Source organism: Chlamydomonas reinhardtii, chromosome 12, assembly GCF_000002595.2.
Source record: "Chlamydomonas reinhardtii strain CC-503 cw92 mt+ chromosome 12, whole genome shotgun sequence".
Taxonomy (NCBI): Eukaryota; Viridiplantae; Chlorophyta; class Chlorophyceae; order Chlamydomonadales; family Chlamydomonadaceae; genus Chlamydomonas; species Chlamydomonas reinhardtii.
The window spans coordinates 8,809,094-8,832,186 of NC_057015.1; the positions used below are offsets into that span (position 1 = coordinate 8,809,094).

General features: G+C 65.8%; 3 protein-coding genes across 3 annotated transcripts in view; all 3 read left to right on the forward strand.

The window, feature by feature from the left end:
• The first annotated feature begins 1,030 nt into the window (after nt 1-1,030).
• On the forward strand, nt 1,031-8,652 carry CHLRE_12g545150v5 (uncharacterized protein). The gene is made up of 13 exons (XM_043068853.1): nt 1,031-1,241; nt 1,709-2,819; nt 2,869-2,984; nt 3,184-3,266; nt 3,447-3,582; nt 3,824-4,033; nt 4,269-4,488; nt 4,749-4,849; nt 5,056-5,133; nt 5,305-5,376; nt 5,519-5,878; nt 6,200-6,889; nt 7,113-8,652. Exons 2-13 carry the CDS (start codon nt 1,742-1,744, stop codon nt 7,851-7,853), a joined length of 3,885 nt encoding a protein of 1,294 aa, XP_042919118.1. The 5' UTR covers nt 1,031-1,241; nt 1,709-1,741; the 3' UTR covers nt 7,854-8,652.
• A 48-nt stretch (nt 8,653-8,700) lies between these two features.
• On the forward strand, nt 8,701-12,142 carry CHLRE_12g545100v5 (uncharacterized protein). The gene is made up of 3 exons (XM_043068851.1): nt 8,701-8,791; nt 9,078-10,895; nt 11,025-12,142. Exons 1-3 carry the CDS (start codon nt 8,762-8,764, stop codon nt 11,679-11,681), a joined length of 2,505 nt encoding a protein of 834 aa, XP_042919119.1. The 5' UTR covers nt 8,701-8,761; the 3' UTR covers nt 11,682-12,142.
• A 48-nt stretch (nt 12,143-12,190) lies between these two features.
• The window catches only part of CHLRE_12g545101v5 (uncharacterized protein), a 15,252-nt gene continuing 4,349 nt past the window's right edge, over nt 12,191-23,093 (forward strand). The window contains exons 1-25 of the mRNA XM_043068852.1: nt 12,191-12,343; nt 12,595-12,759; nt 13,043-13,220; nt 13,619-14,037; nt 14,414-14,589; nt 14,917-15,053; nt 15,349-15,525; nt 15,835-15,962; nt 16,128-16,282; nt 16,788-16,959; nt 17,258-17,328; nt 17,671-17,739; nt 17,973-18,098; nt 18,292-18,408; nt 18,763-18,909; nt 19,137-19,202; nt 19,341-19,433; nt 19,637-19,705; nt 19,896-20,034; nt 20,412-20,529; nt 20,918-21,077; nt 21,313-21,396; nt 21,695-21,871; nt 22,374-22,469; nt 22,812-22,877. Coding sequence (XP_042919120.1) covers nt 12,232-12,343; nt 12,595-12,759; nt 13,043-13,220; nt 13,619-14,037; nt 14,414-14,589; nt 14,917-15,053; nt 15,349-15,525; nt 15,835-15,962; nt 16,128-16,282; nt 16,788-16,959; nt 17,258-17,328; nt 17,671-17,739; nt 17,973-18,098; nt 18,292-18,408; nt 18,763-18,909; nt 19,137-19,202; nt 19,341-19,433; nt 19,637-19,705; nt 19,896-20,034; nt 20,412-20,529; nt 20,918-21,077; nt 21,313-21,396; nt 21,695-21,871; nt 22,374-22,469; nt 22,812-22,877 — 3,417 coding nt within the window. The 5' untranslated portion in view covers nt 12,191-12,231. The remainder of the gene's footprint in view (nt 12,344-12,594; nt 12,760-13,042; nt 13,221-13,618; nt 14,038-14,413; nt 14,590-14,916; nt 15,054-15,348; nt 15,526-15,834; nt 15,963-16,127; nt 16,283-16,787; nt 16,960-17,257; nt 17,329-17,670; nt 17,740-17,972; nt 18,099-18,291; nt 18,409-18,762; nt 18,910-19,136; nt 19,203-19,340; nt 19,434-19,636; nt 19,706-19,895; nt 20,035-20,411; nt 20,530-20,917; nt 21,078-21,312; nt 21,397-21,694; nt 21,872-22,373; nt 22,470-22,811; nt 22,878-23,093) is intronic.

The window sequence follows — 23,093 nt, forward strand, 5'->3', positions numbered from 1 at the left end:
GTCGGGCTGGTGCGCTTCCCAGCGATCCCCGTTGCTCGCTGGGAGGGGTTCCGGTTGCTGCCGGATCCCCTAGCCAGCCAAGCTCCGGATGCTGTGTGGCAGCACGGTTGGTGGGACCCTACGTGTGCAGCCCCAATCCCTTACCGGGCGAGCGGACAACGGATTGTGCAGGTGCCCCGGCGCGGAGTGGTCTCGCCCATGGCTAATATGCTTGGCGATACGCCTCCAGGGTCCTCTGGCAGTCCGTGGTGGAAAGCGCGGATGGCGCGTCACTGATTGGTGTGCACGTGGGGGTGTTCGGAGGGTTGAGTTCAGGTGTCGTGGCTGCAACTGTCTTCTCTTATGAGGTGGCAACTTTCTTGCTGTCCTTGTTCTAGCAGAGTTTGGCGCGTGAACATTCTCCTGCGCTACTGACTTTGTACCAAGGCAGGCGAGTGTGTACCGATGGCAGATGGTTGGCTTGTATGAAGGGCACGCAGGTGTAACAACAATGGCATGTCTCTGCCTGCTTCGGAGTAGTGTTGGGTTATGGAGCTGGCCAAAAGGGTCCAGTTGGCAGGGAAGACACACAGCCGAGGAGCAGAGACTGCAGTCAGCGGGTTGGTGTCATTCTTCATGAGCAGCGGGTCGAAGCACTGCGGTTCGTGCGCACAGGGCAGCGAATGCGGCGGGGTGCCGGGGCGGGGTCCCGGAGCGGGTTTTACGTGCCCGAAGCAGCCTATGATGATACAGCAACCACATCGCAGCAAACAACTCATCATAAACACTATCGCGAGCCGTCAGCAAACTAACGCCGCTGCTTGGGCAAGGCTCCATCAAGGCGATGTAGTGGAGAGGTGGAAGAAGCACAGCCCGGCATTCCGGCAACGGATGTGTGAGTGACTGTGTAACACGGGGTCTCCGGACTTAGCGTCGGGAGTGCCGTGACACGAACCTTGGCCGTGACCCACACGGGATATGAACCCAAATGTACCCTGGGGCATAATTAATAGCCATACTGTCTTACAAGGACGCGCTACGCGCGTGTCTTCTGACTCCCCCATGGGGAGATGTACGGGCTTGCCGCGCCTAGGACTTAAGGGTCAAGCGGTCGGGCAGTATGGTAGACGACGTCGGGAGGATCGTTTCCTCTCCTGCCCTTCTCGTTGTTACTTCTTATGTATAGTTTCTCGCTACTTTCTGCGATCTCAACCATCACTTCCGCCTTCACCCGCTGGACGCGAGCTACGTCGTTGTTCCTGGTGAGACACCTTCTAAGTGCATAGGGGGGCGTGTTATATTGGTATCGAGCGGTTCTCGCGACTGCTCGTGCCAGTGGGATTTTACGCGGCTTTGCGACGCGAACCAGTGCTGTTTGCTCGCTAGGACGCATTCGGTACGCTACTAGCGACCATACATGGCCAGCATGACGCGCAATGCGCAAGATGCTGCACAGACCGCGGGTGATGCTCGCAACGGGGGTGCCCGACGGGTCTCCTTTGCCAATGGCTCAACTCCGGGCACTAGCAACCCTAGTGCTGGCACTAATAACGGTGCTCCGGCGGTTCAGCACACGGTTCCAACACACCTGCGGCAGAAGGCCGAAGGTTCGCGTGCGGTCCGCAAGCGCTGGCGTAGGTTCCTTCGGGCCAGCGCCAGACGCGACGGAAAACACTGTCCGGAAGACATTCCTGACGACATTGATGCCATGTACGCCCTTGCGATGCAGTTGGGCTACAACCTCGACACCTCCAAAAGCGAAATGGACGCTGTGATCCTGGAGAGACAGCCGGACGGTGGTGCCGCCGCTGCTGGCGATGCCAATGGCGCGGCCGCAGGCCAGGTTCAGGGCGCGGCGCAGACCGGCGCGGCCGCTGTTGCGGCTGCGCCTGGCGCTGCAGGCGCGGGGACGTCCACCCAGGGCGTGCCCTACGTGCCACAGCCTGGCCAGCACGCGACCCTGCCGCCCGTCATCACACCCCAGGTGCAGTTCCAGCAGGCTGTGGGTGCGGAGTTGCATACGCAGCTTCCGGCCTACCCGAACGCCGAAGTCACCAACCTGGTGAACACGCTGGGCCGTGGTCTGCTGGCGGGTCTGATGGAACCCCTGAAGCAGGCAGTTCAGGCGGAAGTCGCTCCGATCCGGGGTGCTTTCGACAGCTTGAAGCGCACGGTGCAGCAGCGCGATGGCGGTGTCGACCACCTGGAGCAGCGACTCTTCTCCCTTGTGGGCGTCCTCCGTGAGGTGGGCTCCAAGCGCCTCTCACACCGCATGGTGGAGAGCGGGCTGGCTGGCCGATTCTCGGAGGACGGTGGCAGCGCCCCGGCGACTGCTCCCGCCACCGGCAACAACTCGCGCGGCAACAGTACCAGCCCTGCGTCGGCGACGCCGGCGGCCGCCGCCACCATGGAGGTGGATGGCGGCGCGGGCGCACAACAGCCGCAGGCGCAGCAGCAGCCGCACGTGCAGCAGCAGCCGCAGGCGCAGCAGCAACCGCAGGTGCAGCAGCAGCCGGCGGGCGCTGCGGGTGCCACGGCGGCCGCGGACGGTGCCGTCACGACGGCCGGAGCCAACGCCGGGCCTGGGCCTTCGGGCGCCAACCCGCGCAGCACCCAGCCGCCGCCAGCTGCAGCTGAACCGATGGACGCGGAGGACCCCATGTCGGAGGCCCTGGATGCCTCCCGGGTGTCCTTCCTTGAGGAGCTGGCCGATGAGTATATCGGCAAGCACTACCCCAACTTCGTCAACGCCCCACATCAGTTTCGGGCGCCGTTCAAGGCGTTTCTCGTCTCTATCTTAAGTTATGCGTATGAAGCTCGCACACGGGTCGGGTCAAACCGTGCACAAACGGAGGATTTCACTCTGATTGCTGCGCTGTCGCTGTGCAGTCTACCTGATGGATGAGCTCGCCGAAATGGCGAAGGGTTCGGCGGAATCGTCGGAGAAGATTGCAGACCGCATTGCGAAGCGGCTGCAGAACAAGTCGCCGGTAGTCAAGTATAAGGTGGGGTGCAGGGGGCGGTTGCACCGCGCGGTAGCTGCCAGGCGGAGGCGGGTCTGGTGGGGTTTGCCGCACCCGCTGGGGTCAGGACCCACCACGCGTGGCAGAGCGCGCGACAGAGCATACTGTGGCACATACCTGTGCCCGCCCATCCCGTTCCCACCTGCTCGCTTGTGGTGCCCGCGTGTCCTGTATTCTCCAGGCGCTGCGCCTCATTCGCCACATCGTGAACAAAGGCTGCGGCCAATTCCAGCGGACCATGCAGCGACATGCCAACCTGGTCAGGTACGCATGAGAGGCGCCGCGGCACAGTTTGGTCTCCATAAGCGCAGCTATCTTGCTGCCAACTTCTGTGTGTCAAGCGCCAACGCCTCAGTGCCCAGCTGCCACGGCGCCTACTCCTTTCACCCTCCCTCCCCCTCACGCTCCCCTCACGCTCCTCCGTCCCCTTCCCTTCTCCTGCAGGGACCACGTGCACTTCAAGGGCGAGCCCGACCCCTTCAAGGGCGACGTGCCCAACCAGCGCGTGCGGGACAGCGCCCAGGAGGCCGCGGAGAGCCTGTTCAACACAGTCATGGCGGCACCGGTCACCAGCCTGGGGGTGAGCGAGGGCGTGGGGTGGGGGGAAGGGGTGGATGGGTATGGTGAGGGCGGATAGAATGCAGGATGGGGCTGTAGGGCTTGCTGGGAGGGAATGGAGGTGGGAGGTGTTGGATGGGCGGCCTGGCGGGGTTGAGGCAGAAATTTTGGTGTGTCTGGGCTGGCGAGGAGGTAAGTCAGCGAGTCCACAACCGGAACTACACCAACTCACAACCGACTTGTACTGTGTCTCGTTTATGCAGAGCCGCATCCAGGGCTTTGGCAGCGGCGCGGCGCCGGCACCATCCGCCTCCAGCAACAGCTCGCACTCTGGAGGGCCCCCGGCAGCCGACCGCGGCGTTGCCTCCGCGTCCTCGGGCTTGCGCATGGTCGGCTTCGGCAGCGGCGGCGGCTACACGGCCCCCGCCGTGCCCAATGGCGGCGGCGGCGGTGGCGCCTTCGGTGGCCAGCGGGTGAGCGCGACGGCTCGGCGCGCGGCGCGCAGGATGTGCGGCTGCTTGGCCGTGTGGGCAAGGCTATTACCGTATTGCTGGATGGCCCACTCGTGCTTCTGCAAAGGGGTGTACGAGCTGACACAGCCGCGCCCAGTCCATGTGCGGCATCAGGTCCGCCCGCCCGACCCAACCAACTGAATCCTGACTTCCAACTGGCCTCCTTCCTGCTCTTGCCCCTACTCCCCGTGTCCAGCAACCCATGAACCAGCGGCTCACCATGGGTTACAGCAACGACTACGCCCCGGCCGCGGGCGGTGGCGGCGGGACTGGCGGCGGGGCTGGCGGCGGCGGCGGCTACGGCGCGGGTGCGGGCAGCGGCAGCGGTCAGGGCTACACGGCTCCCGCGGTGGCGGCCTCGGAGGTGCTGGGGTCGGAGGACGAGCTGGTGGAGGGCGTGTGCACACACAACAGCGGTGAGGCGGGGTGATTGTAGGTACCAGCGCATCCTAAACCGAACCCAATGCAATTGGGGACAGGGGAGGGAGTGGGAGGGGAGGGGAGGGAGAGGTCAGGGGATGATGGTTTGCGCCTACTGGATTGGGCGCAGGGTTGCCTCAGTGGGGTCCGGACGAGTTGGGCCACCGGCTGTGCCTGGGACATGGCTCACTTGCCGGCGCCGCCCTGGGCCCGCGCCGCCCACCTGGCCGACCCTAGGCTTGGCCCTGCGCTGCAGGCCTGCGGCTGGCTCCTGACCCCGAGGACCTGCGGCGCTTCGTGGAGGCGGTGGGCAGCCTGGACGGACTGCGGGTGGCGGAGCTGCTGCGAGACAAGATGGTGGGGGCGGGTTGAGGCGGCTGGGCGGGTGGCTGAGAGGGATATTGGCGGTGCGGATGGATGGGTGGGAGGCAGCGTGCCACAGCTGGCAAAAAAGAGGCCTTTGGAAACTTACACGTATGAAACGTACATCCAAAATAGCGCCTGCGGGTGTGCCTGTGCCCATGCCCACAACACACGCCCGTGCCCACGTCCTCCGCCCCCAGACCGGGCCGGCGCAGTGGCAGCAGCTGCTGCGGGCGCTGTATGCGCTTGAGGCCGTGCTGCAGCAGGGCGTGTCGCAGGTGTGCAGGGGCAGGCGGTGCGGGGGACAGGAGAGGAACCGAGTGGCTGCGCATTGGGCGCACTGCACATGCTATGTGCCAGTTTAGCAACAAGGTGGTTCTGCAAATCCACTACCTCTCGACTGACCTCCCGCTTTGCACCCGTGGTACCTCTGTCCCCCGGATTTCCAGGCATGTGGCGAGGTGGCCGTCATGTTCCAGAGCGACCCCGGACCGGTGCAGACGGCGGCCTCGCACCCGCAGGTGAGCGACAGTGGGGGCAGGGGCTGCAGACAATGCGACCCGGCTGCATACCTGGGATGCGGCTTGTATCCGCGAGGGCGCCCCGCCAGGGAAGAGCAACCAACGCATGGTGTGGTTCCTCGCTGTCACCTTGGTGCTGCAGGTGGCTGTGCGCGAGCGCGCAGCCAAGGTTTTGAAGCTGCTGCTCGGCGACAGCGCAGCCGCGGCGGCACCAGCCGCGCCCGCGCCGGCCGGCACCCGCCCCGCAGCCCAGCCTCAGCCCAAGCAGCAGGCTGCGGACCTGCTGGGTGGACTGGACATGCTTGGTGGGCCGGCGCCGTCCGCCGGCGGCGCGGGCTACGGCGGCCAACAGCATTACCAGTACGGGCAACAGCAGCAGCAGCAGTACGGACAGCAGCAGCAGGCGGCTACTGGGGTGGCGCTGCAGGGCCAGCAGCGGCTGGCGTCCGGGGACATGTTCAACGGACTGGCCATGCCCGGCGGGGAGGAGCAGGTGCCGCAGGTGGGGTCGAGGGCACAGGTCGGGTGGGTCGGGGTCCGAAGCTTTGTATGGTGCCTGGGCCTACAGGCTCCCGTAATGTGTACTGGCTTAGGGCTGGTTCTGATTCTGGTTCTGGTTCTGGTTCTGGTTCTGGTTCTGGGCCGTACCTGGCAAGCCCTGCACGGCTGCCGAGCCCAGAATGGCTTAGTGGTCGGTTGGGCAGCTACCGAGTGGGGGGCTTTGGGATGTATCGCCCTAGGCTGCGGTGCGCATTGCACCACATTGGCAGCGTCTTCGGGGTGTTGACCACACAGCCCTGGATGCCGCTGTTCCGCCCCACAGGCCTTCAACGCGCTGGGCGCCCAGGGCAACAACCAGGCGCACGGCTACGGGCAGCAGCCCCAGCAGCAACGGCCGCCGCAGCCGCAGGACCCCTTCGGCCTCGACGTCGCGGGCGGCCATGCTGCCCCGCATGCCCATTCCAGCCACCCGTACCCGCCCCAACAGCAGCAGCAGCAGCAGCAGAGACCCCAGCAGCAGCAACAGCAGCAGCAGCAGCAGCAGCAGCAGGCGGCCGCAGGGGGCTCTCGTGCCGCGCCCCTAGACGACTTGTTCTCAGACATGAGCCTGGGCGGCGGCGGCGCCCGCCCCGCGCCCGTCAGTACCATGCCCAAGGCCGGCGCCGGCATGGGCGCTGGCGGCTACGGCGGCGGCCCAGGGGGCATGGGTGGCGGGTACGGCGGCTCGGGCGGCGGCTTGGGCGGTGGGTACGGCGGCGGGCTCGGGGGCATGGGTGGAGGGTACGGTGGCGGCATGGGGGGCGCCAGCGGCGGCGCCACGCCCACTGGTGCGGCCTCGGGCAACACCACGCCCGGCTTTGGGCTGCTGGGCGGCGGCAGCAAGGCGGGCAGCCATGTGGACTTGCTGGCTGTGGGCGGCGGCGGCGGCGGGGTGAGCGGTGTGGCTGGCGGGTACGTGCCCATCGGCTCGGCGCCCGTGTCCACACACGGCTCGTCGGCGGCACTGATACAGGTGCGGGGCGTGGTGGGCTTTGTGGGTACCGAAACGGAACGGGTTGTGTGCGCATGGAGGCACGAGGGGGCGTGTCCACCGTGGGGAGCCCGGCATGGACGTGGTGGGAGGGTGGGCACGTGAGCGGTCAGCCTGCAGCTGCCTAGTCTTGGTGGTCGTTGTGGTGCTCACCCCACTTAGCCTTCAAGCTGAGCGCTGTGTGCTGTGATTCCATACGACACAGGGCTCGGCGCCTGGCAGCGGCCTCACCACGCCCACATACGCCGGCATGAGCGGGGCCGGCGCACACGCGGGCGGCAGCGGCGCGCCTCCTCCCATGGGCGGTGGCATGGGGTACCAGCAGCAGTACCAACAGCAGCAGTACCAACAGCCGCAATACCAGCAGCCACCGCAGCAGCAGTACCAGCAGCACCAACAGCAGTACCAGCCGCAGCACCAGCACCAGTACCAGCAGGCGCCGGGCATGTCGTCAGCATCGCCGCAGCGGCCAGGCGGCGCCGCGGCCACCGGCGACCTGCTCGGGGGCGGCTTTGGCGACCTGTTGGGTGGCGGCGGCGGCGGTGTTGTGTCATCAGGGCCTGCCGGCATCTCGGGCGGTGGCCCCGGGTACGGCGCGCCCTCGGCCGGGCTCGGGAATGTGGGCGGCGGAGCTGCATACGGGGCAGGCATGGGTGGCGGAGGCATGGGCGGCCCAGGCGGCATGATGGTGGGTCCGGGCGGCAAGGTGCAGTATGTGGGCGCTGCGCCCGGCTTGTCGAATGCGGCTGGGCCCAGCGGTATGGGCATGGGCGCGGGGCCGGGCGGCGCCAACCCCGGGTCTTGGCAGCACCAGCCCTACCAGCAGCACGCCCAGCCGCCGCAGCAGCAGCACGGACACGGGCAGTTGGGCCACGGTCCTGCTGGTGGCGTGGGCGCGGGCGCGGGGCAGAAGGCCCATGACCCCTTTGCAGGCCTGGGCTTTTGACGGCAGTGCATGGCCGCGTGTGATCAACGGACCAACGTCGCCTGGCGTGATGGTAAATGATGGTTGCTGGTGGTTTTAGCAGCTGAGGGTCAGGTGATGCGGTTTTTGAGTGTCGGGTTGGATTGCACCAAGCATACAGGCATACTTGGATGTCGCGGATAAAGCAGGATTTGATGCGCCCGGGCCGTGATGATCGCAAGCCTTTTTGCAGACCTCCAACACATGCTAAATAACGGCTCGGCACGAGCAAATGCATTAGCTCCAGCTTGCAACGAAGCTTCCATCAGCCGACGTGGCAGGAAAGGTCTCGCAGGAGTTATCACTGGCTGCGGCGAGCATTCCAGCATCACAAGTGACTTACTTGAGCAGTTCTGGCTTGTCGGGACGCCCGGTCAAGCGGATAGTCAACCCGCGCAGGCATTCGACTCGCCGGTATGAGCGCTTGCGGAGCTTCCACGAGCAGCAGTGCCGCTCAAAATGGTGATAACGATGGCCGAATATGGCCCTTGCTACCGATGGAGCTCGCAGAACGCATTGTGGCGTTCCTGCCTGGCAACGAGACCGCCCTCGTCGTCCGGCTGCTCAACCGGGCCGCTGCCCGGCACTTCAGGGGCCCGGCCTACACCACCGTGCGCATGTCGCAGCCCGTGCCACCCACCGAGTTCGCACGGCGCTGGGGTGTGCCAGGCGCCACGCGGCCGCTGAGTTTGAAGCTGCGGCGCAAACTGATCTGCCTGGCCGCGTCCAGTGGCGTGGTGGCGTGGTGGCGAAATTAGGATACCCAACGTGTACGGCGCCCCTTCCCCTGACCTGGTTGTTGTCACCCCCACTTGGCCCCTGCAGCCTACCGGGTGGCGGGCTGCCTGCCCACCTCCACAGCGCTGGAGGCGGCCGCAGCGGCGGGCCACATGTCCGCATTCGAGTTCCTGAGGCTGCAGGTCAGTCGCCGGACTGCCATGGCAGGAGAACGGGCGCGGGCGACTACGGTGCCATCAAGGCAGCGGCCGCTTGCGCGTGCAGCGGGCTCATCCATGTTTGAGGGGGGCCCCTGCATCGACTCACAGGCCTGTCGCTGTGTTGCTCCTTCCCCGGATCCCTGCGCTCAGTGTCCCGATTTCTCCACAGAGCCATCCCGAACACAGCGCACCCCTCCTCACCTGCTGCCACCTTCCACCCACCTCACCCACCCACCTGCACCCTTCCACCCAACCACCTCACCCACAGGACCTGGGGCCACTGGCCGGCACCGGCGCGCTGGCGGCGGCCGCGGGCGCGGGCCAGCGCTCCCTGGTGGCGCACATCCTGGACGCCGGCATCGCGCCCTGGAGCTGGTCGGCTCTGCACGCGGCGGCGCACGGCGGACACGCCGCGCTGCTGGAGTGGCTGATGGCCAGCTGCCCGGACGTGGGCGGCGCGGGCGGCGGCGCGGTGGGCTCGCTAGGCGTGGCGGGCGTGGTGATCGGCCGCGGCGAGGCGCCGCCGGGGGCACAGGCGCTGGTGGCAGCTGGCGCAGCTGGTGCTCCTGGTAGCGGCGGTCAGCGGCGCCGCCTGCAGGCAGCAGGCCAGGCGGATCAGGGGGAAGCGGCGGCGGCAGCTGGGGAGGAGGGGGCTGCTGCATGTGCCGCGGGCCGTGGCGCCAGCGGCTCGGCAGGCGTGGCAGGAGCGGCAGGCGGAGGCTCGGCGGGCGCAGGGCCGGCAGCGGGCGCCACTGCTGACGTCCAGCAGGGCGGCGGCGCTGGCGCTGATGCCGCTGCCAGCGGGGCCATTGGTGCGGGCCTGCGTGCGGCGTTCCGGCGGCGTGTGTCGCTGCTGCTGTTGGAGGCTGTGGCACACGGCTGCGAGATGTCCGTGATGGAGCGAATGCACGCGGCGTGGCTGGAGGGCGCACGGGACGCCGCCGCCGCCGCGGCCGCCGGCGGCGCTGCCGCGCAGCGATTGCCTCTGCACGCGCACATCTTCCACCCCCACCTGGCAGCGGGACCGCTCCCTCCGCACCCTCTGCACCCTGCGCAACAACACCCCCATGCCCACTACCAGCCGCCGCCGCAGCCACCGCCGCTGCCGCGGGCACACGAGCCTCTGCAGCCGCCGCAGCTCATGCCCGACAGCGCGCCCGCCGGCGCCATCGTGGCCGCCGCCGCCGCCAGCCCCACCCGCTGCTGGCGCTCCAAGGTGACCTGGCTCCTGGAGCGCGGCTACCCGCGTGTGGCCTACGCCGCGGAGCGCGCCGCCGCCCGGCCCGATGCCGTGGAACGGCTGACGTGGCTCCGCGCGCAGGGCTTCCCGGCGGATGCTACAGCCTGCCAGGCGGCGGCGCGGACCGGCAACCTGGCGGCGCTACAGCTGCTGGTGAGGGAGCAGGGCGTGGCGATGCGGGAGGAGGCCACGGCGCGGGACGCCGCGGCGGGCGGGCACCTGCAGGTGCTGCGTTGGCTGGCGGCGGAGGGCCGCTGCACAGTCAGCAGCCAGACGGCGTGGCACGCCGCGCGCGGTGGGCATCTGCAAGTGCTGAGGTGGCTGGTGGGGGAGCGGGATGAGGGGGAGGCGGAGGCCGAGGGGGAGCAGGCAGGGCGGCAGGGACAGGAGCAAGGCGTGGGGCTGGCAGCTGGACAGCAGCGCCAGGCGCCACCGCAAGAGCAGCAGGCGGCGTGTGGTGACAAGCTAGAGGCGGCTGGCGCGACGGGATCTTTAGCTACCACTACAGCAGTTGCCGCGTCGGCGGCGGCCACCAATGCTGCTGCCTGCGGACCGCAGCAGTCCCAGCCTTGCGCCCAGCAGCCCCAGTCCCAGCCCCCGCCGCAACCCCTACAACCCCAACAACCGCAACCACCGCAGCCCCCACAAGCACCCCAGCCCCCGCCCGCTCAAGCTCTCCTGACCGCCAGCGTGTTCTCCAGCGCCGCCATGTCGGGCAGTGTGCCGCTGCTGGCCTGGCTGCGGCGGCGCGGCTGCCCCTGGGACGCGCGCGCCTTCCCCGCCGCCGTGTGCGCCGGCAGCGCCGAGGCGGTGGCGTGGCTGCACCGGCAGGGCGCGCCACTGGAGGTGCGGCGGTGGCTGGGTCGCTGTACAACATCACTGCACTGAGAACACTAAGGTGTTCGACACCCCACCACACATCCCTCCCTAACAACAACCGCCAAGAACCGCCCCAACCCGCCGCCCCAACCACAGGAGGACGGCGGCCGCTCCACCTACGCGCGCGCCTGCCGCAGCCGCGACCTGTCCACGTTGCAGGCCCTGAGGGACCTGGGCCTGCCGCTGCCCGCCGGCGAGGCCGGCGGCGAGCTGTTCATCAAGGCCATTCGCGACGGCGCCGGCCTGGCGGTGCTGAGGTGGCTGGTGGGCGCTGGGTGCCGGGTGGACTGGGAGGCGGCGGCGGCGGAGGCGGCGCGCTGGGAGCCGGGCCGCGACGTGCGGGCGTGGCTTGCGGAGAAGAGGAGGCAGCACCGGCGGCGGGCGCGGGAGCAGCAGCGGGAGCAGCGGGAAGGGGAGAGGGAGGGGAAGGGGGCGGGGCAGAAGGAGGAGCAGCGGGATGAGCAGGGGAAGGGGGAAGAGCGTGGGGAGCGGGAGGAGAGGCGCGTGTGTCGGGAGAGGCGCGGCGGCGGTGCTCTGGCTGGTGGGGGTGGAGGAGGCGGGCGCACGGGTGTGGGGCAGGGCGCTGAGGCGGGGGCGGGAGCTGGAGGACTGGAGGGCGGTGTGGGGGCAGGGCTGGTGGAGATGCGGGAGTCGGAGGACACGTCCGGGGAGGCTGAGGACTCTGGCGTCAGCTGCGGCGGGCTGGAGCAGTGCCAGGTGCCGGAGGAAGGGGACGATGTGGAGAATATGTGAGTAACTGACAGGCTCGGTTCGGCTTGAGCGGCACGTTTGCCTTGGAAAGGATGTGAAGGGTAGGGCTCAAAGCCGAAGACAGGGCTGTATTGCTGTCAGGCGTGTGCGGTCATACGATGTTACGTGCGATACCGTACGCACAGCTGCAGCCTATGTTTACTGACCATGTCGTCGTAAGTCCTGGTGTCCAATCTGCCTTTCCGTTGACTGCAGTGGAATGGCGTAACGAGCGGGAGACGATACACTTTACACTACAGACGCAGTCGGCCAAATAAGGACGGAAGGCGCGGGGTGGAGGCGGCGGTCTAGTTCACAGATCCTAGCGAAGGGCGGGGCCGCGGGACAGGTGGACAGCAGATGAACATTAATCCGTTGCGACGCAATGTGGAGTGGATGCAGCAGCTGGTTGTCTGGCAGTGCTGGGAAAACCGATGGGAGTTGGGCGCGATGAATCACATGGGCCCGCAACCGACTCGTTTGCTCGTTCCACTAAACAGCTGTGCCAACACCATAGTCCAGAAAAGCCGCCCTCCACACAGTTACAACTAAAATGGTGTCCCCCACCGGGAGCGCGACCGGCGATGCAATTTGCTATATAAACGGGAAGCGCTACGTGCTTCCACCTGGCCGTGGAGAGGTCACTTTGCTGCAATTCCTGCGAGGTGCGTGAGCTCACAGGCCAGCCCACTTCGTGGCGCAACAAGCCGGGCGAGCACTGGCCTGGCCGTCAGCGCTGGTGCCTTTTTGGTGCAGCGGCTTTGACTGTAGCTTTCTGCTTGAGATCATAGCAGAATTACATGGCTGGCAAAGGCAAAGACGCGAGCCCGAGAAAAGGGAACGAAAGAATGCTCACGGGGCTCACGTTTGGTCCGTCATGCCTTTGTCGTCTGGTCCCATATTTCTTGGCTCGCAGAGAATGGCCTCACTGGCACCAAGCTGGGCTGCGGCGAGGGCGGCTGTGGGGCTTGCACCGTCATGCTCTCAAGTTGGGAGGACGGGAAGGTGCAGCACAGGTCGGCAAATGCGTGCCTGTGCCCACTGTACGCGGTGGAGGGCATGCAGGTTGTGACCGTGGAAGGTGCGCATATATGGAATCGTTTGCGGGGCTCGGTTGTGCCGCGCAAGCACCGAGCGAATTGCGCGCACGCGACTTGGCTGCAACCCGAACAGTAGCAGCCATAACTTCATACAGAATCAATGAGCCCTTTCAGGATGGTCCTGGGGAAGGTTTTGCGCATGTGCGCGAACAACGTCAAGTCACGCACCACGTCAGGCATCCGCCATCCTCACTCGCGCCCCAGCCACGGCCTCGACATTCTAACGCCTCCCCGCACTCCATTCCCCGACCCGCCCACCCGCAGGCCTGGGCAACACTCGCGATGGCCTGCATCCGGTGCAGCAGAAGCTGGCGGTTATGCACGGCAGCCAGTGCGGCTTCTGCACGCCCGGCTTCGTCATGTCCATGTACTCGCTGCTTCGCTCCAGCACCGAGCCGCCCAGCGAGGACGACATCGAGGACGCGCTGGGCGGAAACCTGTGGTGGGTCGCAAAGGATTTGGGTGTGTGTGTTGAAGGGGGCTAGCGGTGGTGGTGGCGGCGATGGTGGCGCCGGTGCATCGAATGGGAAGGGATGAGGGGGATGGCAAGGACGCCGCCCGTTGCGCGGCCCTGCTGCACGGCCGAATGCCAGATTGCCAGTCAGGTTCAGGACGAGGATGCGAGAGACTGATGGGTTCTGGGTTTATACAGTCGATGGCGCGCGGGCGCGGGGTTACCAGCCCGCCGCCAACCTTGACACACGACTGCCTGCCAGGCTAGCCTGAGTCGCTTCAACGGCCAGCCCCACCCCCACTGGCCCACTCTCCCACAAGCCCTTCCCCACCACGCCTGTACTGCCTGCTGCATTCTGCACACCTATCACGCGCTGCCCCGCACAGCCGCTGCACTGGCTACCGCCCCATTCTGGACGCGTTCAAGACCTTCGCCAAGACTGACCCCGCAGCCTACACGGAGGAGGCCATCGCAGCCTCCAAGGGACTGGGTCCCGACGGCACCGCCGCCACCAACGGCGCCGCCAATGGCGCCTCCGGCGGCGCCGTGTGCCCATCCAGCGGCCTGCCCTGCGACTGCAAGAAGGCCGCGGGCGAGGGCTGCGGGTCTGCAGCCAACGGTGCGGGTAACGGTGCCGGCAACGGTAACGGCTGCGGCGCAGCGGATTGCTGTAAGAAGACCGGCGGCGCGTGCGGCGGCGGCTCCAAGGCGGCGAATGGCGCTGGCGGCGGCGGCAAGGCCACGTGTGAGCCCATCTTCCCGCCGGAGCTCAAGAAGCGCGAGCCGCAGCCGCTGGCCATTGCAGGTGCGTGTGTGTGGGGGGGGGAGGGGGGGCTGGGTGTGCGCATGTGTGTGTGTGTGTGTGTGTGTGTGTGTGTGTGTGTGTGTGTGTGTGTGTGTGTGTGTGTGTAGAGTGTGTGTGTATGTGCGTGCCTGCTGCTTGGGCCTGGCTGGTGGGCGGCAGCGTGGGCCGCGGGGGCAAGGGTTCCGCGAAAGTGCCGGCCCTACCAACAATGGTGCACGCAGTGCAACAGCGCACCGCAAACCGCTCAAACCTGTGCGAGTAAGACGGTGGACCAGCTGTGGGACGTGCGCCTTCCCCTCAACCTTCTGCCTAGCTCCCCCTCCCTGTCGCCCGTGGCCTGTGACACCCGTGGCCGCGGCCTGGTGTGCCGCTGCAGGCGAGGCGCTGACGTGGCACCGCCCCGTCTCCCTGGAGGCCCTCCTGGAGCTCAAGGCCGCGCACCCCGCCGCCAAGCTGGTGGTGGGCAACACGGAGGTGGGCATCGAGATGAAGTTCAAGGCGGCCCGGTACCCAGTGGTCATCGCGCCCACACACGTCAAGGAGATGAACGCGGTAGGTGCACGGGAGGGGGGTAGCTCTGGAGGGAGCAGGTTAATGATGAGGCCGCGGGGGTTTGTTGGGGATGCTGGTGCAGTGTGGTGTGGTGTGGGATGGATGGGGGAGCTGTCTGGACTCGGGAGTCAACGGCGTGGCATGTCGCACTTCTCGAACTCTGCACTGCCGTAGTCTTCATCCCCGAGGACTCCCCTTCCCGCCCGCCCGCCCTCATCTCCCGCCCGCCCGCCCGCACACGCACACACGCGTCGCCTGGGCGGGCTTTCGTTTCGTTTTTGAACACACACACACACACACATTCTGCGAATTGTGGTGGCCTGACAGATCACGGTGACGGACGCCGCCGTGGAGGTGGGCGCGGCCTGCACCCTGACGCGCATGATGACCCGCTTCAAGGAGCTCATCGCCACACTGCCCCGCCACCAGACCTCGGGCCTGCAGGCCGTGGTCCACCAGCTGCGGTGAGAAGCGGTGTGTGTGTGGTGGGTGGCGGGGGGGGGGGGTGCGTGTGTGTACGTGTGTTTGAGTACCAGTTTAAATATGTACAAAACTCGCGCGCACGTCTGCGTGTGCGTGGAAGGGCAGGCGTGCCGAGCCGGGCGGGCTTTGCCGTGGGCTGCTACTGCGCCACTGCCGCCCCGCCCCGGGCCCCGGTCTTGCCGCCCATGCCCACAGCCCTGCCCCCACTTCTTAAACAATCATGAATGTAACCCCCTCCTCTGCCCCTGCCCCGTGCCTCACCTTTCCCACCTATAGCTGGTTTGCTGGCAACCAGATCCGCAACGTGTCGGCTGTGGGCGGCAACATCGTGACCGGCTCGCCCATCTCGGACCTCAACCCCATCTGGATGGCGGCGGGGGCCACCTTTGTGGCGCTGGGAAAGGGCACCGGCGAGAGGGCCGTGCCCGCCTCCCAGTTCTTCACCGGCTACAGGTAAGAGGGGGTGGGAGGGTGGGTGCTGAGGGAGGTGGGTGGGTGGGTGCTGAGGGAGGGGGTGGGTGGGTGCTGAGGGAGGTGGGTGGGTGGGTGCTGAGGGAGGGGGTGGGAGGGAGGGCGCAGGGGACGCACGGGCGCGGGTGTGGGAGCAAAGAGACACCGTGAAGGGTGTGGAATGGAATGGTCGGAATGGAGCGGTCTGGTTGCACCGCGAGTCTGCGATCAGGATTGAATTTATCCAGCGATATTGTTACTGGGCACTGTTGTAGACGCCATGTGCGTCCCTCCCTCCCTCCCTCGCTGCAGGCAGGTGGACCTGCAGCCACACGAGGTGTTGTACAAGGTGGTGGTGCCGCTGACCCGGCCGCACGAGTATGTCAAGGAGTTCAAGCAGAGCCCGCGGCGCGAGGACGACATCGCCATCGTCAACGCGGGTGGGGGTGTGGGTCAGGTTTTTTGCTTTTGGGTTGCGCTTGAATATAGCAGCGTTTTTTGCGGTTGCGTCTTGAATTGCAAGAGAAGGCACTCAGAATAATGGTGTGCTGGCACTCTGTGTGTCTGTAATTCCGTGTGATGTCTGGCTGTCATTGCCGTTGCAGGCATGCGTGTGAAGCTGGCGCCCGGCTCCGAGGAGGGCGTGTGGGTGGTGGAGGAGGCGGCGGTGGCGTATGGCGGCGTGGCGGCTCGGGCCGTGATGGCGCCCGCGGTGGCGGCGGCGCTGGTCGGCAAGCCCTGGGACAATACCACTCTGCAGGTGCGCGGCGTGCCGGGAGGGTGCGTGCCCGAGCGCAGAGAGGTTGGCGAATGCAGGGGGCAAGACTGCGTTGACTCATTCACCCCGCCTACACGCCCCGCAGCCCAACACGGAGCACGCCATGTTTCCCCGTTTGTCCCTTTCAATGCCCACATGGTCCTCACCCATATTCCCCTCCCCCTTTACGGACATCTGTACTATTGCTCCTGGCTATGCCCTCTCGTCTTTTTCAACATGCATGGAACCCCTCCTCTCCCCTTCACCCCTGCCCTCACTCCTCCCCCTCACTATCGCCGCTTCACTCCTCCTCACTCCCCCTCACTCCCCCTCGCTCCCCCTCACTCCCGCCCCCTCCCAGCCTGGCCACACCTTCACTGCTTCCTTACCAACCATGAATCCCCACCCGCCCCACCCGCCCCACCCGCCCCCTCCGCCCCCTCCGCCCCACCCGCCCCCTCCGCCCCCTCCGCCCCCTCCGCCTGCCCGCCCCCCCCGCTCCCCCCAGGCCGCGCTGGCCGCCGTGCGCCAGGACGTGGTGATGGCGGACAACGCCCCCGGCGGCAAGGTGGAGTTCCGCCGCGCCCTGGCCGCAGCCTTCCTGTTCAAGTTCTTCGTGCACGCGGCGCTGGCGCTGGAGGCGGACACGCAGGCGGCCTACAAGGCGGATGTGCCCCAGGGTGAGCGAGGAGGCTGGGGAGGAAAGGGGTGGTGGTGGAGGGGAGGGGGCGGGCCTGAGGAGGGAGAGTAAGGGAGTGAGGGGCAAAGGCAGGGACTGAGGGTGGGGGTGCGGGTGGGGGTCGTGCAGCGGGCGAATGGGGGGAGGTTACGCGTGGAGCATGCGGTATGGGTTTCGTGAGATGACGTGGATGCCTGTGTAATGAACCCGATGTACACATGTGTGTGTGACTTGTGTTTGTGTGTGTGACCTGCGCGCGTGTGTGTGTGTGTGTGTTTGTGACTTGTGTGTGTGCACAGACCAGCGCTCGGCGGCCAAGCCTTATGAGCGCCACCCAGCCCGCGGCGTGCAGTTCTGGGCCGACCCCCAGGTGCGTGCGTGCGTGAGTGAGCGTGAATGACAGGTGGGGGGTGGGGGTGGGCGCATAAGCCAGGGAACGTGCGGTCTGAGGTGTAGGATGTGAGGGGTTGGGCGCTGTGGTGGCAGGTGCCTTGCTGACCTGGCATGTGTCTGTGGGTGTGGCTGTCACTCGGTCCCCTTCACGGACTCAGGACCACCTCTGCCCCACCTCTACCCCGCCTCTGCAAACAACTGGCACTCGCCACTTCATGGACGGCCCCCAACTAACGGCCCCTCCCCTCAATTGCCTACCGTGTACCACTTCCTACACCAATTATGAATGCAACTCCATCCAACTCCTCGTACCTCCCAGGCCCCCCGAACGCCCGAGGAGGTGTCAGTGGTGGGCCAGCCCCACCACCACATGGCGGCGGAGCTGCAGGTGCGGTGTGTGTGTGTGTGTGTGTGTGTGTGTGTGTGTGTCTGTGTGTGTCTCTGTGTGTGTGTATCTGTATGTGTGTGTGTACGTATGACGACTCCCTCGCACCCATGCTTCCGGATCCACGCACCCGCACACGCATCACCCATTCGTCCTGTCCTTCCCCAGCACCCTGACACGCCCTGTCCTGCGTGGTCCCTTCCCTTATACCTTGCAAACGCTCCGCAACCACACAGACCACGGGCGAGGCCACCTACACGGATGACATCAAGCTGACCGCGGACGGGCTGGTGGGCGCGCTGGTCACCTCCGTCAAGCCGCACGCGCGCATCACGCGGCTGGACCCCTCGGCGGCGCTCAAGGTGCATGGCTGTTTGGGGGGGCGGGGGGAAACGGGCGCTTGCGGCTGCTGCAGGTTCACCACACGCGGGCAAACAACACACACACACACGCACGCACGCAGCACACACACAAATACACACACACACGCGCGCACGCGTTGACACTTGTTGCGTGAGGTTACGGCGTTCTTGGTCTGTTTGCTGGGTCCCGCAGGTGCCGGGTGTGGTGGGCTTCTACTGCGCCAGGGACGTGCCCGGCTCAAACATGATCGGCCCGGTGTGGACGGATGAGGAGGTGTTCGCGACCACGGAGGTCACGTGCGTGGGCCAGGTGCGTGTGAGGGCGGGTGTGCGGGCGGGTGTGTGGGCGGGCGGGAGGGCTGTTCGCCGGACTGCTCGTGTAGTCGACGGCGTGCCGAGGTGAGCGGCATTAGCCAGGCTGGCAAAGCAGCAGAGCAGACACAAGGCACATCAGAGCGCAGCATAGGATATCGCTGCATTACTTAACCTCCCCACCCCCACCCCTGTCTCTCTGCCTTCCCCTCTACGTCCCCGTCTTGCTAACCCATGTCTCTCATCTCCCCCCCCCCCACCCCAACCCCCCTACCCCAACCCAACCCCCCCTCTTCACTTCTTAATTAATCATGAATGTAACCCCCCCACACACACACACACACGCTCACAGGTGATTGGCATTGTGGTGGCTGACACGGAGGCGGCTGCGCGCGCTGGCGCCCGGGCTGTGGAGGTGGGGTACGAGGAGCTGCCTGCGGTCATGTCCATTGAGGAGGCCATCGAGGCGGGCAGCTTCTGGGAGGACTACAAGGGCAAGGTGAGGGAGGGGGGGGGCGGGTGGGTGGGGGTGAGGAGGGAGGTGCAAGAACGAAAGCTCGGAGTGTGCTGGACTGCGAGGAGCGAGGGAGCGGGAGCAGTAGCTCGGCGGGCGTGTGTGCGGCACGCGTGTGTTGTCCGCGCCCGCGCGGCGAATACATTGTATGCTACCTGCAGGAAGCTCGTGTAAAGCGGTCTCACCTGTCATTCCCTCCTCTCCGCCCGCAGCTGGAGTGTGGCGACGTGGACGGCGCATGGGCTAGCTGCGACCACGTGGTCACCGGCACCTACAAGGTGAGAATAGAAACCAAACCAAAGCTAAACTTGGGGGGCGATGTCAGTTGTCACACACACACACGCACATCCCTTCGTTTTGTTGCTTCTTTTACCACACATCCCTACACGCGCTCTGGGTCTGAAATCTGACTGCAGGTGGGCGGCCAGGAGCACTTCTACCTGGAGCCGGGCAACTGCTGCGTCATCCCGCACGAGAATGACGAGTTCACGCTGTTCAGCAGCACACAGGTGATGGGAGAGGGAGGGAGGGAGGGAGGGAGGGAGGGAGGGCAAGGGGCGGGGGGAGGGCCGATCATGGAGAAGGGGGGGGGCAGTCAGTGGCAAGGGGACTCCAAATGCGATATGTCACACCCCTCATGATACGTTGCACACACACACACACATACACACTCAGCACGTATGCCATCACATGTACGCACCCACCCACGCAGGCTCCCGCCAAGCACCAGAAGTACGTGGCGCACGTGTTGGGCGTGCCCGCACACAAGATCGTGTCCAAGGTACGTGTACACACACAGGCTTTGGCGTGGTGGCACACTCACGGTCACGGGGGTGAAAGAGGGAGGTGGCTCCCTGGAAGTGCGCCTCCGCCAGCGCTTGTCAGTTAGTTATGTGCCCTCAATTCCTTCCATCGATTTGCCTGTACTCCGAGCCCTAGCCGCCTGACCCCTGAACACACCCCGCGTGCAGACCAAGCGCCTGGGCGGCGGCTTCGGCGGCAAGGAGACCCGCGGCATCTTCCTGCACTGCGCCGCCGCCGTGCCCGCCTACCACCTGCGGCGCCCCGTGCGGCTGTGCCTGGACCGGGACGAGGACATGCAGATGACGGGTGGGTGGGGGTTTTGGGGAGGGGGGGTGGGGGTTGTAGATACCAGCCCATACTAAACCGGGGCGGTGGGGGTGGGGGGTTGTCAATACCAGCCCAAACTGAACAGAATCAATCAAACGAGCGGAGCACAGGCAGCGGCGTTAGTAGGGTTATGTGCCCGAGCCCAAGGAAGGGCGGGATACACGGAGCGCGGGAGGGGGGAGGGAGGGCCAGGGTTTTGCGGGCGTTGACTACAAGCCGCGTGCGTCCGGGGACTGACAGCCGCATGTAAGAGCCCCACGAACACACACGACACGCACACAATCGCCTCCCCCCACATTACACACACACACACACACACACACATATACACACGCACACACCATGCACACACACAGGCCAGCGCCACGCCTTCCTGGCCACCTACAAGGTGGGCTTCTCCAAGGAGGGCCGTGTGCTGGCAGCCGAGCTGGACCTGTACAATAACGCCGGCAACAGCCACGACCTCAGCCACAGGTACGAGGGGAGAGGAGGGGAGGGAGGGGGCGGGAGAAGAGGGGAGAGTGGGGAGGCGGGGGATGCGCGGAGAGTGGGGAAGACGGGAGAGAGATGAAGGGCGGGGATGGTGGTTGGGTCGGCGGGGTTTGCGTGGTGTTTTGGGTCATGGATGACCGATACGGTCGCTGCACGTCCATTCAATGAGTTATACATAGCCTCCATGAAGTCACCCATGTTGCCACGCTCAGGGGAGCCACCCCTGGCCACGCCGCCTCTTCATGTCTCGCCACCTCCCTGCCTCTGCTCCCTTCTCCCTGCCAGTGCTCCGCTAGTTTAACTTGGTTTGCTTTAGTTTGGGTTGGTATTTACCACCCCTATCCCCCCTCCCGCCCACACGCACACGCAGCATCATGGACCGCGCGCTGCTGCACTCGGACTGCTGCTACAAGGTTCCGCACATGCGCGTGCGCGGCCACATGTGCAAGACGCACCAGGCCTCAAACACCGCCTTCCGCGGCTTCGGCGGCCCACAGGGCCTCATGTTCGCAGAGATGTGGATCGAGCAGGTGCGTGATCGAGAGAGTGTGTGTGTATGTGTGTGTGTGTGTATTTTGAAGACAGGGGTTTTAGACCTCATCAGGTCAGGCCAGGAGCGTGCATGACAGGGGACGTAAGGTCGCAGCAGGGCCCCCGAGTGCTGCAGCCCCTCCTGGAGCCGTACACACACACACACACACACACACACACACGCGCGCGCCTCTCCTCACCTCCCCTGCTTACCCGCCTCCACGCTGCCCCCAGATCGCCAAGACGGTGGGTAAGCCCGACCACGAGGTCCGCACACTGAACATGTACAACGAGGGAGACGTCACACACTTCGGCCAGGTGTGTGTGTGTATGTGTATGTGCGCGCGTGTATGTGCGTGTGTGCGTGTGTGTATCCTGCAGCTGCGGTGGTGGTTCCCAGAGTGCCCGGGGGGTGCGCCGGCCTTGACCGCCCCGCGCTCTCGCAGCACCTCGCCTCCACACCTCGCCTCCACACCTCGCCTCCACACCTCGCCTCCACACCTCGCCTCCACACCTCGCCTCCACACCTCGCCTCCACACCTCGCCTCCACACCTCGCCTCCACACCTTGCCTCCACACCTTGCCTCCACACCTTGCCCTCCCTCCCGGTCCTCAGGTGATGGAGCACTGCCGCGCCCGCGCCTGCTGGGACACCGTGCTGGCCTCCAGCGACTACAGCCGCCGCCTGGGTGCGGTGGCGGAGTTCAACGCCGCGCACCGCTGGCGCAAGCGCGGCCTGGCAGCCACGCCCACCAAGTTCGGCATCTCCTTCACCACCAAGTTCCTAAACCAGGTGCGGAGGCGCCGGGGTAATCAGGGCAGGGCCGGGCTGGTCGGTTGCAGGCGAGATGGCGTGTGGAAGGAGAGCCCCAGGCGTCACGGGGTCGGGCGAGTGCGATGGGCCACTTGGGCTGCCACTGCGTGTGATTCCAACCCCGCCGCGGCCACCAGGGCACCTGTCACCCGACACTGTGCTCACCCCACCCACCTACACCACCCACCCCAGCCATGCACTCCTGCTCTGCCGCTGCAAACTGTTTGCTGTCTGCTTGGGGTATGGGCGTTAGCTGCACCCTATGGGACCTCGCCAATCTGCCTGAACCCTGTCCCATCACACACCTACACCACCCACCCGCTACCCACCACCTCCCACCATCCACCTACACCACCCACCCGCTACCCATCAACCCATCAACCCACCCACCTGCTTGCATCCTGTTCCCAATGATTTAACTTTGTAAACCCCATCAACCCACCCGTCCGCTCCGCTCCCACCTGCTCGTGTGCTCTGTCAGGCTGGCGCGCTGGTGCACGTGTACCTTGACGGCACGGTGCTGGTCACACACGGCGGCGTGGAGATGGGGCAGGGGCTGCACACCAAGATGGCGCAGGTGGGCAGTGTGTGTGTGTGTGTGTGTGTGTGTGTGTGTGTGTGTGTGTGTGTGTGTGTGTGTGTGTGTGTGTGTGTGTATGGGCGGGGTGGGGGCAGGGAGGTGGCGGCGGGAGGAGCGGGCGGCCAGAAGTGCGGAAGGCAGCGGTCCATGAGGCAGCGGGCAGCTGGCTACCAGGAAATTGTACAATACTGAAGCGCGCACTGAGGTGTTGTGATTGAAAGAGGCCGCCTTGCATGTGTGACACATGCTCTACAACGTCATGTTCTCTTCTGCGTGTTGCGTTCTTTCAAGCACGTCAATAATGTATGTGACATGTGTTACTTGTCTTGCTGTCTCCAGGTTGCGGCACAGGCGCTCAACGTGCCGCTGAGCAAGGTGTTCATCAGCGAGACCTCCACCGACAAGGTGAGAGGCGGTGTGTGTGTGGGGGGGTTGAGGGGGGGGGGGTTTGCAAGGATTGGTACAGAGTAGTGTAGCGAAGTAGACAGCAGGGGGGATGAAGACTTATAAGGGTAAAGGTGATGCCAGGGTTTGGCAGGCGTGATCGATCAATGAGGCTGTTCCCGTACTATATGCCTGTTGCTGAGCCTGCCTTTTAGCACGCAAATCCGTCCCCTCTAA